This window comes from Callithrix jacchus, chromosome 12 (genome assembly GCF_049354715.1).
Source record: "Callithrix jacchus isolate 240 chromosome 12, calJac240_pri, whole genome shotgun sequence".
Classification (NCBI taxonomy): domain Eukaryota; kingdom Metazoa; phylum Chordata; class Mammalia; order Primates; family Cebidae; genus Callithrix; species Callithrix jacchus.
In genome coordinates this window covers 39,016,015-39,029,858 of record NC_133513.1, presented here as the reverse complement: position 1 = coordinate 39,029,858, position 13,844 = coordinate 39,016,015, and the positions used below count along the sequence as shown (strand labels likewise).

General features: G+C 54.8%; 1 protein-coding gene across 14 annotated transcripts in view; it reads right to left on the bottom strand.

Annotated features, from left to right (window-relative positions):
- Positions 1-2,426: 2,426 nt before the first annotated feature.
- Positions 2,427-13,844, bottom strand: part of OGDHL (oxoglutarate dehydrogenase L) — a 28,266-nt gene continuing 16,848 nt past the window's right edge. For 6 of the 14 annotated variants that reach the window (XM_035267668.3, XM_035267669.3, XM_002756120.6 and 3 more), the window contains 12 exons: positions 13,567-13,719; positions 12,891-12,993; positions 12,240-12,368; positions 11,082-11,232; positions 8,474-8,601; positions 7,462-7,640; positions 5,968-6,039; positions 5,724-5,849; positions 5,563-5,635; positions 4,111-4,274; positions 3,771-3,925; positions 2,427-3,078 (listed from right to left, as the gene is read on the bottom strand). In XM_035267668.3, coding sequence (XP_035123559.1) covers positions 2,955-3,078; positions 3,771-3,925; positions 4,111-4,274; positions 5,563-5,635; positions 5,724-5,849; positions 5,968-6,039; positions 7,462-7,640; positions 8,474-8,601; positions 11,082-11,232; positions 12,240-12,368; positions 12,891-12,993; positions 13,567-13,719 — 1,557 coding nt within the window. In that variant the 3' untranslated portion in view covers positions 2,427-2,954. Of the gene's footprint in view, positions 3,079-3,770; positions 3,926-4,110; positions 4,420-5,562; positions 5,636-5,723; positions 5,850-5,967; positions 6,040-7,461; positions 7,641-8,473; positions 8,602-11,081; positions 11,233-12,239; positions 12,369-12,890; positions 12,994-13,566; positions 13,720-13,844 lie in introns of all 14 variants that reach the window. The other 8 variants (XM_054242836.2, XM_054242835.2, XR_013524368.1 and 5 more) reach the window with 7 other exon arrangements.

Here is a 13,844-nt window from a genome sequence, read left to right as displayed (position 1 = left end):
TGTGTCTGGCTTTACCGCTTTGCTGATCTGGTGGTTGCACCTCTTTCCTTTTCTCTTTTTTTTTTTCTTCCTACAAGAAACAGGGTCTTGCTAGGCTGGTCTTAAACTCCTGGGCTCAAGTAATCCTCCTCCATCAGTCTCTCAAGTAACTGCGACTATAGCTGGGAGCCACTATGCCTAATTATACTTCTTCCTACAGGAGGTGCTCCCCAGCCCGTCTGCAGCCTTCCTGTACCCACACCGAAGGACGGTATGCAGCTCGGGCAGGCCATATGACCATCTGATGCCTGAGGGTTCCTGCACAGCCCAGGTGCCTCACCAGCTGCTGCTTCAGCCAATCGCAGGGAAAGCCCAGACTAGTAGATCTCTGTGGGGCCAGGAATGCATGGCATGGGAAGAGCTTATTTCCCAAAGGAAGCAATGGGGTCTTGTGGACAGAGGTGAAGTCCAAAACCACCCCTTCTTTAGCAAGTAACCTTGGGCAAATAACTTTATATGAACCTCAAGTTTCTCATCTATAATACAGACATATTCCCAACATGTAAAGTCATGATGAAGATTAGACAGCATTCATTACACACACAAAACATCCAGAAGGCCCAAGACACGGCAGACACACTATAAATGGGGGCTGCAATTCTTTTTACTTTATGCCACTTTGAATGCCCCTGTGGTAGGATTCAAAGTATATCTCTGTTCATATTTTAAAGTACAGTTTTGTTTTTAGAAACTGTGGAAAACACCTATTTATAATGTCTTTGGAAGGATGCCCCATTTTGTAATTGTGGTCTTCCAGAATTTTTTTTCTAAACTGAGAGAGATGTTTTATTTTCTAATTGTAAACATAACTTTCCTACTTCTTTAAATTCTGTTGAGCACCTAAGGAACCCTTCCTGGTCCATGCTTCTTTTTGCAGGTTGAATTCAGGAATAGGAGGATGGTAGTGGGAAGAAAGTATGCCAGTTTTCTGTCAGCCAATAAAGTTTTAAAATTTAAACACATACACACACACAAAAAAAAGTATATCTCAACAAGCTTTTTTTTTTTGAGACAAAGTCACTCTGTTGCCCAGGCTGGAGTGCAGTGGCACAATCTCAGCTCACTACAACCTCCAACTTCTGGGTTCAAGCAATTCTCCTGCTTCAGCATCCAGAGTAGCTGGGATTACAGGCACGTCACCATGCCCAGCTAGCTGATTACAGGCATGTGTCACCATACCCAGCTAATTTTTCAACAAGCTATTTTTGAGGCTGAAGAAACTTAATACTCCACCATCCAACCTCACGCTGATTGTTCCTTTAGGTTGCCCATGCCAGCCCCATGGTCAGTATTTCTGTGTCTGTTCCAGAGAGTTCATCTCTCTTCCTCTTCCTTCAAACACCACCTCTTCCACGGATCTTCCCTGACAGCCAGAGCCACCTGCGCTGACCACCAACATAACTCATAACTCAGTGAATTAAACGGCTGACACATCTCCCCACTGGACTCCTGATGCAAAGAGCCAGCACGCAGACGGATGACTTCCACCCGGACCCCGGTGTCCAGCATGGAGGAGGTGCTCTGCGAAGGGGATAAATGAACAAATTATCTGTTCCAAGCAAAACAGCCCTTCTCTGTGGCAGCTTCTCCAGCATTTCCACAGGGAAGCAAAACCAATAAAACATGAGAGTAGGCCAGGCGCGGTGGCTCACGCCCATAATCCCAGCACTTTGGGAGGCCGAGGCGGGTGGATCACGAGGTCGAGATCAAGACCATCCTGGTCAACAAGGTGAAACACCGTCTCTACTAAAAATACAAAAATTAGCTGGGCATGGTGGTGTGCGCCTGTAGTCTCAGCTACTTGGGAGGCTGAGGCAGGAGAATTGCTTGAACCCAGGAGGTGGAGGTTGCAGTGAGCCGAGATTGTGCCATTGCACTCCAGCCTGGGTAACAAGAGCGAAACTCCATCTCAAAAAAAAAAAAACCAACACGAGAATAGAGAAGCCAACAGACAATACTTGGTGCTCAAATGAAAATCTGGCACAGTGGCTCACACCTGTCATCTCAGCACTTTGGGAGGCTGAGGCGGGTGGATCACTTGAGGTCAGGAGTTCAAGACCAGCCTGGCCAACATGGTGAAACCCCATCTCTACCAATAATACAAAAAAATTAGCCGGGCGTGGTGGCGCATGCCTATAATCCCAGCTACTCGAGAGGCTGAGGCAGGAGAATCACTTGAACATGGGAGGTGGACGTCGCAGTGAGCCAAGATCGAACCATTCCACTCCAGCCTGGGTGACAAGAGCAAAATTCCATCTCAAAAAAAAAATCCATGGAGGCGGAGATTTTCTTCTCTCCACACATTTTTTAACTTTTTCCCCATTCCCTAACCTCTCTCAACTGTCTGTCCCTCCCCCAATTTTACAACATGAAATGAAAACAGCAAATCTCTCTGAACATCTTTTTATTTCTCTGTGATTTGGTTTTCTACTTTGGTACACATAAGCTGTGGCTGCATTTCACACAGAAGCTGACACACCTCGCAGGAATGCCCCATAAAACAGAGCGCAAACACATTAGCCAGCAGGTTTGCATCACCTGGCTGCTACTGCTGAACTCCCTACTTCTAAGAGCACAGAAGAGAACATTGCTTTGAATCTACAAATGCGAGAGCAAGGAGAGCGGCAGCTAGGGCTGCCAGGATGGGAGCGGCCACAGACACTCCCGGGTGTCTGTCTTGAAACACAGGTGGCGAAGCCAAACAAGAAATTCCAGCAAGATGGGAGCAGCTGGGGGAGTCCTATAGGACTCCTCTGCTCCCTCAGATCCAGGCATGACACCAAAGTCACAGTGCGGGTTCTTTGACCCCGTCACCGTATGAGTCCGTTTCATCTGGGGGCCCTGCAGCCCCCCTTCATCACCCCCTTGGTCCTCAGACAACCCCACAGCAAGACCCACACAGCTCTTGCCCAGCTCTAAAAGGTCTTGCCCTCAAAGGCCTGGAGATTGAAGGCAGTATCCAGAAACTTCTTCAGTGACACCAGGTGAGTGTTCCTGTTTCCTGTGGCTGGTGCAGCCGCTGGGTCCCGGCCAACATACCTGGAGGAGGAAGACAAGCTAAGGGGAGGGGCGGGCCTAGCCGCCCAGACCACCTTCACCAAAGGACTGCAGGGGGCATGCATCTGAGAACAGCTGACCTTGAAGCCACAGGCCCTGCCTCTGACCCTGGCAGCACCACTTCCAATAAGCTGCGAAGCCTGGGTCAAACTCAGTCACCCAGCCACAGAAGAGTGTGGAGAAACTGTCCCTCCATGTCATTGCACTTGCCCACAAGAACAAACAAGGCAAAAACTCAAAGGCTTTGGGAAGAAACACACTTTCGGCTTCTTGGAGTTTCTCAGGCCCCTCCGTCATCTTCCCAGGGACACTCGATGCCAGTATTGAGCACCCACCCTGTGCCAAGGCTAACACATGCATCAGATCTAATCTTATCACTGTCCTGTTGTAGAGATGCAGAGACAAAGGGGCTACATAACTGGCCTAAGACCAAAGGCAGGAGTTCTGAGACAGGCAGTAGGTTCCCTAATTCAGTTCTGGCCGCAATAATGACAATGCCCCATTCCTGATGGGTAAGCTGTCCCATCACAGACAGGGTGCACGGAGCCAGCATGGACTATGGGGCCAACTCCTTGGTTTCCAAATGAAGCCCAGAGAAGGGCAGGGGCCAGTTCTGGTGGCATGGCCCATGGGACAGGCAGAGGCGAGGGGCAGGCAGCAGCCCCGCCATGTACCATATGGGCCGTGTGCGCCTCAGGATGGTCATGAAGCGTGGGCTGATATAGTCGTAGTAGCCCATGTTCTTGTGCTCCTCCTGACACCAGGCCAGCTCCGCACGTGGGTACTTCTCTGCCTCCTGCTTGATCAGGTCGAAGGGGAATGGAGAGATCTGGGGAGGCAGGAAGGCAGGAACAAAGGAGCATAGCCAGAGGAGGGGAGATATGTCCCCAGAATCCCTGGACAGGAGCCACAAGGCATCACTCTCCTTCACCTGGCCTCCCTGGCACATTGCACAGTCAGGGCCAGTGATGTGAGCTTCCCCATCACTTGACTGTGCAACGGGCTCAGGCGTACCTGCTCCAGGCGCGTGATAGCCACCTTCTCCTCCAGGCCCTGTCTGCTCCGCTCCTTCACCAGGTCGTAGTACACTTTTCCCGTGCAGAAGATGAGCCGTTGCACCTGCTCAGGGGCCCGCGCTGCCACCCCATCTTCGGGAATCACCCGCTGGAAGCTGGTCCCTGGGGGTCCAATAGGACACGGCAGAGGCATCGGTACCCAGAGGGGCTGGAGCAGCTCGGGACCAGGCCTGCATCCCCAGGCTCTCCTTAGCCACCGAGACTTACTCCAGGTTTGGACCCGTGGCTGCAGTGGACACCTCTTGAACTAAAAGATGGAACAGGGGGACAGATGACACCCTGAGCTGTCCAGGGGGAGGGGTGGAGATAGCCAAGCATTGAGCCCTGGGAGCATCACGTTTAAGGTGACCAGAGGAGGGGGTACAATGAGAAGAGGTCTCCTGAAGGAGACAGAGAAGGTGACATGATGGAGCCCTCTGATGGCATCATTCTTTGCCCCAAATTTGCTTCTGCTCAGCTGTGCCCACCTCCCACAGAGCACTGCAGTCCCCCATCTCGAACCAGCTGTGCCAGGAGGCCGCTGCATGCTCCTCCTCTTTCAGCCTGGCGGTTAAGCCCTCACCTCTAAGCCCCATCCATTCTTCCTTCCTGAGCCCATGATTCTGACCTCAAGTAACAGCACTCTGCAAAACCTCTCAGCAGGCTCCTGTGGTGTCCCCACATTCCTGCATCTCAGGTGAGGACTCTGGGGCAGAGAAGCCAAATGGATCCCAGGCCCTCAAGAGAGAAGCCAGCACAGGCCAGGCAGCCCAGGTAGTGCAGTCCTGACATCAGAGCTCTGACTGCCCGCTTCAGCCACCTGCCCTCACAGAGGGGACATCCAAACACCCATGGGAGAAAATCCAACCCCTATCCACACTGAGGCCCTTCCCTGCCCTCCCTCTACTGCCCAGGACCAAGACAGCTCTGCTCCACCAGCCTCACACCTGACCTTCCCAGGACATAGCCATCTCTCAGTTGCAACTATAGGTGTTTTATCTGATCTGACTCTCAGGTCAATAAGGCCAAAGACTCCTGGACGGGATACGAAAACCCCAGGGCCATAATGTCTGTTTGGTTCATGAATTTTAAAAATTGACAAATGAATGAATGATACTCAGTTGTGTGAACTCAGCAGGCCTCTGCCAGGCCCTGACCAGCCCTGCTAGGGCCTAAGGGGGCCCCAACGCACTCATCTGGCCATGGACTCGGCCCACAGGACCTGAGCTGGTCAAAGTCAGTCACTGTGCCAACCTCCCAACCCTATTTCTAGTGGGACCATGGCAGAAGCTGCTGCAGGTCAGCAGAGCCACAGGCAAAGGGGAGGATGGAGAAGCCCCAGGAGCAGAAGCCACGCCACAGGCCACTGCCCCAGTGTGGGCCGCCCCACACACCCAGGCCAAGCACGTACCGGATACCATTTGGTCAAAGCTGGACTTGGCCTCTGGGTGCCTCAGCAGAGATTTAGGTGTGAAGATAATCAGCTGGAAGGGAAACACACGCCCAGCTGCCAGCTGGTCCTGCCTGGCCAGGGCCCCTGCGTGTGACCCCTGCCCTGGGATGGAGACTCACCGGCTTGCGGAAGGGCAGCAGGATCTGCCGGCGCAGCACGTGGAAGTAGTTGGCCGGCGTGGAGCAGTTGACCACGATCCAGTTGCAGTCATAGAGCTGGCTCACCTCAAAGTCCTTGGTGAATGCCTGTGGAGACGAGATGCGTATGGCCAGGGTGGCTGTCTAGTGCACCCACACCCTGGACCCCTAGCCCTGTGAGCACAATAGGGCACTCCCCTGTCCTGGGGACAGCAGCAACACTCACGGGGTAGGCATCTGAGTCATCATTGCTCATCTGCAGGAACCTCTCAGGCCTAGCTGACGAATGCTCCGGGCCCTAAAAGCAAACACCAGACAGCCCGGGTTGGCCCAACCACGGGACAGACATCTGGCCCTGCAGGGACCCTAGGCTCAGGGTAGAGTCTGAAGGGCTTCTCAGCAGAGGTGCCCTCACCCTGGAGCCTGAGCCACCGAAAAGAACCAAGAATGTGGAACAAGAGCAGAATAAGCATCCTCAGAGTGGGGTCCGCCCAGAGCTAGCACAGCATGTGAACTTACAGGGATGGAAGAAAAAGCAAAAACCCCGCACTGAGACATGCTTTCTCTGGAACATCCTGGAACACTGGCTGCCACTGACTGAGCACCTGTTATAGAGCAGGCAGAATCTAGGACCCCCACACGCCTTACTCACTACTCCCCAAAGCAGCCCCATGATGCAGACACTCTTCCCCACTGCACAGATGAAGAGGCAAGGAGAGGGTAAGAAACTACCCATGACCATGCAGCCAGGCAGGTGCGACCAAACTCAGCCTGGTCAGCCTGGGCCTCGTCCATCTTCACCCATATGGGCCGCTCTGCTCCATGAAAGCAGCAAGACAAGCCCATGAGCATCTCCAAGCGGGCTCCCCACAGGACAGGGGTGACCCATTCCATAGCTGCCACCCGCCCATTCTTGCTGGGGATGGCCAAGGACCCAGCCTCCCACACCCAGCCTGGCCCAGATCCCGCCTCCCAAGAAGCTGCCTTCACAGTGGGCAGCCCCAGGCAGGGAGCCTCACCTTCCTCCTCACTGACCCTCAGTGTTGTGAGGATGCCAAGCACACAGCCTGTAAAATACTCAGAACTGAACACATCATTCGGGGATAATGGTGGTGATGACCCCCCCTGCCTGTCTCCCATCTGTCTGGTCAGGATGTGTGCCCACCCAAGTGGCATGACATGACACCCTGCTCCTTCCTCCCCTCCTGCTAGCCCAGGAGACTCCGGAGGATGCACTCAGCCTGTGTGTCTTCCCTCTGCCCCATGTGTGGCTGCAGAGGCAGGTCACAAAGGAGGGGACCAAGGGACAGGCAGTACTGCACAGGATAGCTTCAAACCCCACTAGCTGTGAGACCTTGGGCAAGCTTCTCCACCCCTCTGTGCCTCAGTTTCCTCATCTGAAAAGCAGGAACAGTGCCTACTTCATTAAGTTGTATGGATTGGAAGAGTTAACATTCAGAGGCATTGAACAGTGCCTGGCACATAGCAAATACTCATACGTGGTAGCGCCTTCTGCTGCCAGCAGCAGAGGATGTTAGGTAGCATCCTCTTCTCAGCAGCTGCAGCATACACATGTGCAGACCCCACCCTGCACAGACCCACATGCTCCAGGGGCCTGAAAAGCATATACCATCCAACTCAACAAAAGGCCCAGGGTCCATCCCACCCCTCCAAGGCCCGCCAGAGCCCACCAAGCCACCAGCCACCACCACGCCCTCACCATGCCTTCCATGCCATGGGGCAGCAGCAGCACAATGCCGTTATGCCTCACCCACTTGGCCTGGCCAGTGCTGATGAACTGGTCGATGATGCACTGGGCTGTGTTGTGGAAGTCCCCAAACTGGGCCTCCCAGAGGACCAGGGCATTGGGACTGGCCATGGCATAGCCCAGCTCAAAGCCTAAACAAAAGACAAGATAGAGCTTGCTGCACACTGTCACCAAGTGGCAGTGGCTCCAGTCAAAGTCAGCTTTTTCTCAGCATACCCTCCCTGCCCCCACCCATCCTTCCCACAAGCCAGGGCAAACCCAAAGATTCCTTGGGATTTAAAGGGGAGGGAATGTCCCATTCTGGGGGCTGACAACATGCCCAGAGATGCCACCCTTAGCCCTGACATCAAATGTGGTCAGGTTCAGCCTTATTTAGGTATTCTGGGGAGGCAGCAGGGACCATCTGCCAAGAAGAACTCCTCAAAAACACGCAGAGCTGCTAAGAAGGGGCAGAAACAACTAGAGGCATCTCCCTGGGGCGGGGGACTGCCTGGCCTCTGGGGCCAGGCAGTGAGGACGAGGTGAACCAGCTAATGAGGGAGGTGAGGGAGAACATGCACAGAAGACACAGGCAGGGAAGCCCAGAGCCCAGAGAAGGGATCTTGTTCCTGGGGTGCAGGGCAAAGGAGGTGAGATGGGGTTCAGAGGAACCTGCAGCAGGCTCTGTTGGGCTCTCTGTCGGGCTCTCTGTCTAGGCTCATGGGGCTCTGATACCCACAGAGCCCCCTCAAAGCAAGCAGGGCACCCCCAGCTGGGATCCCCAAGGGACCCAACTGGGACACGATCTCATATCCCACATGGGCTTAGGTGGGGGTAGTCCAATCACTATCCCCCAGGGCCATCCCCTGGGAGCCTCTGAGCACCTCTCGCCCCCTCCCAGGCCCTGGGCCCGGCCCCTTCCTAGTCCATTTCTGGTCACCAGGTGTCCTGGGCCTGCCTGGTCTGCAGGGGAGCGTGGACCCACCCAGAACTCCATACTCCGAGAGGGAGCTGTTGCACACAGTGTACGGGGCCTGGTCGGGCCAGAGATGATTCATAGGCACGCACGTCCTGCGGTCAACCTCCTGGTCATGGAGAACGTGGTGCCGGTGACTGCAGAGACACAGACCAGGGCAGGGACAGAGGGCAAGAGGACTGGCACCCGTTCACCTAAAGCAGGGGAGCTGGGCAGCAGGAGGCAGGCAAGCCTCCATCACTGTCCCAGGAAACCTGCAGGGTCCCACAGGATGGTATCCAAGAAGGCTGTGGAAAACCAGACCATGTGGTCCTTCCTGCAGGCTGCCCCCCACAAGGCCTCCCCAGCCTGCCCCTTGCCTGCTGGCAGCCCCCATACACCATGCACTGGGGGATCTGGGGGAAGGATCTGGGGAAAGGAACTTTGAGTTGTGGCACCTCCCTGAGTCTCAGCTTCTCACCCATAAAGAAGACCTGATGAGACACTTCCTAGGTGCTAGCTAGAGCCAGAGACCCTAGAAGGCCACTTCCCCTGCCCCATCTTGCTGGCTTCTTTACCATCTCACCAGCCCTGCCCCAACTCACAGAAACTACTGTGTAGTAGCTGAGGTGGGCACAGTAAGTGAGGGGCACCTAGCTGAACCCCAGTTCCTGGCAAGGACTGACATGCAGCTCAGGGTTTATCAGAGGGCCACCTGGGCCCTGGCTGGAGCAAGGCCAGCAGAGATGAGCAACCATCCAACCAGAGATGGCTGGAATGAGAAAGCCAGCTGGTCAAGTCCCGGAAGCCATGCCACCTTGGCTTGCTAACCAGGAGCAGACTGAGGCAGGATCTAGAACATTTTAGATAGGGCCCAGAGCAGAGGGAATGTGGGGTGGACAACTGACAGGTGTCAAGTTCCCATCTAGATTCACAAAGTCAACTGCAAATAAGCAAGACAGAGAGGGACGGGCTTAACAGCACACACACACACACACACACACACACACACCCCACACCCATACACATCTCCATGCACCAAACACAATACACACACCCACCACACACACATACATACACACACACCACACACTACACACCACACATACCACAATACATACCACATACACCACACACACTATACACACCACATACACTACACAAAATCACACACATCACACACTATACACCAAATACACCACACACATCACACACACCATACACACCCACACATACACACCATGCCACACTTCACACATACAAAACACACCATACACACCACACACTCACCACACATATACACACACATCACACCACACTATACCACATACCACATATACACCATACACACTACACACCACACACACGTACTCCACATACCACACACCATACACACATACACCCCATATACACCACACATACACACCCCCTACACACACCACACACACATCACACACACCATACACACCCTACACACACATACACCACACAACATGCAACACACGTATCATACACACCACAAACATCACACATCACACACCACACAACACACACATCTCACACACACCATATACCACACCATACTACACACACCACACCCCTCACACACCCACACATACCCCACACACACTATACATACATATACATACCCACACCTCACACAAACCATACACGCACAACACATCACACATCACACACACCACACAGATCCCACACACAACACACCACACACACCCACACATAACACACACAATCACACACACCATATACCCCACACACCCACACACCACACATACACATCCCACACATACAACACACACAACACGACATACACCACACAGATACAAACACATACACCTCACACCACATACACACCAAACACCACACACATCACACACAAATGCCACATACACACCCCACACATTCCCCCAATCACACCACACAGACACCACTCACACCACACACACACCCCCCACACACATATCACACAACCCACTTACACACCCTACACACACACCACACATACCCCACATGCACACTCCAAACACACCTACACACACATCACATGCACCATACACTCCACACCACATACACACCACACATACCATACACACACCACACATACACACACCACACATACACCACACACACCCCAAATGCACACTCCAAACACAACCACAAACACACCATACACATACACACCCCACACCACAGACACCAAACACGCCACACACACACGTGCCACATACATGCCAAACACATCACATGCACCACACACAGACCCCACACACTCCCCCCACTCACCACACACCACACAAACACTGCACATACACACCACACATAACTCCCCCACACTCATCCCCCCGACACACACATACACACACGATACTGAGGACCACAGATGGCCACAAGCTTGACCTCAGTGGACAGCTTGGGCCCAGCAGTGAGCTCTGCACACTTGCCCTGGTGGGTCAGCGAGGTGGCTATCTCATGATGCAGTTAGACGGCAGAGGCTAGAGATGCTGTGAAGATTCCCCCCACCCCTTTGCCCCGACAAAGGCCCTCCTCAGGATTCCCAAGCCAGGCCCAGCTTCTGCTCCAGGTCTCCTGTGCAGATGCTGAGCCCCACTGCACTCACCTGAATGTGCCTCTCTCCACATCCTGCCCGCTGAGCCGCACGTGGATGCCCTCCTTCAGCAGGGAGCCAAAGGCCATGTACTCTGCCAATGCCCAGTCCACTGTCCGGTTCTTGATCATGTCTGCGCGGCCCCGCAGAATGCGAGAGAGGCCTGTGGGAGGGAAGCGCTGGCCTGAGGGCCATAGGACAGCCAGCCCTGGGGCGGGTACATAGGTGCTCAGCGCACAAAGCAGGGCAGCCATCTGATGATTTGGCCAGAGGGCAGGGATGCTGTGGGAAGGCCTAGTGCCAGGCACCCCTCCTCCGGCCAAGACCGTGGGCCACCCTGAGCCCATGGAGAGCAGCAGGTACCATTTCATGAGTGTCGGCCATGCACCAGACACTGGCAGACATGGAGTCATTTCCTTAGGATCACACAGCTGTCCAGATGCTTGGATGTGAGCCCACGTCCCCCGGCCTATGCTGTGCTCCTGTCGGCCCCACACGCAGAGGTCGACACATGAACACAGTGGGCACGTGCCCCAGACGCTGTCAGCCGCTGCCCCAGGACACTCGGTCTCGGTGCATACTGTAAGGGAACCCCCTCAGAACTCCTCTAGGTGGGTCATAGGGTATACAGGCGCCCCAATACAGCCACGGGGGACCCTCCAGACTTCCCAGGAAATGGCCACAGTGGCCCCAGCCAAGGGGTGCCATCGGTGACCACCCACTGTCCAGGCTCACCCCGGAGTAATAGGGCTGCCCTTGGTCAGTGGTCTAGGCCCCAGCAAGTCCTTTCAGCTGCAGAATCCTGCCCACATTTCAGGCTGCATTCCAGCCCCTCCATAGGGAGCCCTTGCTTTCCTGCTCTCCTGCCTGACCCAGGGACTCCCAACAAAGGCATTTGGAAAATCCAAGGTGCCCAATCTAAGACTAGTCACTGGTACCCAGCTAGAAGTGTGGCATCTGGAGCTGCCCAGCTGACCACGCCCACCCTGAGAGCTACTGTCATGGGCACCTCACTGGGGCACAAACAGGTGTGGAGAGCTATGCCGACCCACTGCGGACTGAGCAGGGACGTGACACACTGACTCCCTCGAGTCCCAATCAACCTCCCTTCAAGGCACAACATCGGGGCAGGGCCAGCAGACCGGGCTGCAGCCTGCCCAGCAACCTCACCAGTGTGGATCTTAAAGCCCTCCAGGGGCACAGAGCTGGCCACGCTGCCGATGTGGGTGAGCACGTCCTCAGAGATGCCTGTGGCTGGGCACGTCATGCTCTTGGGCTCTCCATCCACATTGAAGAAGCCTGAGAGGGAGAGAGGCTCTGTCTACACTGGGTCAGTGGTAGGCTCTGATCCCCCTGGCCAGCCTGCTTCCCCAGGACTGAGAAGCCCATGGCTTCCTAAACTCCACCAGCACTCAGACTCGCCCTGAGCCCACCCTTGGGATCTGGGACAGCTGGACAGCCACAGCTGCAGCTCCCCCAACAGGCCCAACACCCACCTCTGGGCCCCAGGGTCACGGCTCATCTAACCCTGCCCCCCAGGGAGGTCCCCTGATCCCAAGCAGCCAGTTCCCAGGGCTTCCTCTCCCACCTGGCTCTGTCCTCCCTTTCAGTGAGCACCTGGCCATTCATGCTCAGAGAGCACTGGTATCCTCAACTTGCAGGAATTGGCCCCACACAGCTTTGGGGTCTCAAGGACAGGGCCCATAGCCTCCAGGGTAGGCAATGACAGCTCTCAACCAGGGCCATTCTAGTCCTAATCCCAGTGCAAAACCTCAAGGCCCAGGAGAGTCCCTCTGAGCCACACACTGCTCGCTCACTCACCGGGCCAGGGGGAGTCCAACCAGTGCTTTATATGCAGGATCTTTTTATCTTTGGACCTGCCATAAGCCTCCTCACAGATCCGGTCGTATTTGGCAATTTCTTCCTGGAATCAGGACAAAGATATGAACAGAGCAGCAAAGCCCCGAGCAGCCAGAGGCGCAATCCACCTGGACTCGTAAGTCCTGGTCCCCGTCACTATGTTCTAGAACTCTGTCTCTGGCCTGCAGGGACCTATGGCTAGAAGCCAAAGTCTCAAAGTTCAGAGGATCCTGCACAGGTATCACGAGACTGGGCAGGTCTGCAGTGTACTCAGCAAGGGGTTTGGGGACAACTCCAGAAACTTGTAGTCCTTACTCTCAGAGCTCCCTGAAGGTGGAAGGACCAACACTCCATAGATAATTATGGGGAAAACCCCAGCTCAGGGCTGCCTCCTACAGGAAGCCTTGCTTAGGGCTGGTCTTCCCCCACAATGCAGTACCCACTGTGTCCCACCTGGCTGTAATTGCATCCTTAGTTCTTGGTCCCCTTTGGTAACAGGCCCTCTTGGGGACAAGGACCATAGTGGTGACTTCTTTAAATCCTTAGTGTCCAGCCCTGGGCTGATAACATCTATAATCCTTCCCCAGGGTCCCCACCCAAAGTTTGTCCTCGGCAGCCATGCAGCCCACCTGCCTACCTCAAACTCCTGCAGGGTGACCGTGCCCTCAGCAATAAGCTTGTCTGCATACTTCTTGAGCACAGGCACCTGTCTGTGGATCTGCTTGTACATGAGTGGCTGGGTGAACATGGGCTCATCCATCTCGTTGTGGCCACGCCGGCGGTAACAGACCTGCAGGAGCAGCCAGAGGGGCTCAGGCCCTCCCCTACACTGTGTGGTCAATGTAGCTGCTGCAAAATTGGGGAATGTCAGGCAGGGCACACCCTCTGGGGCCCCTTCGAGCCCCACTATCACCT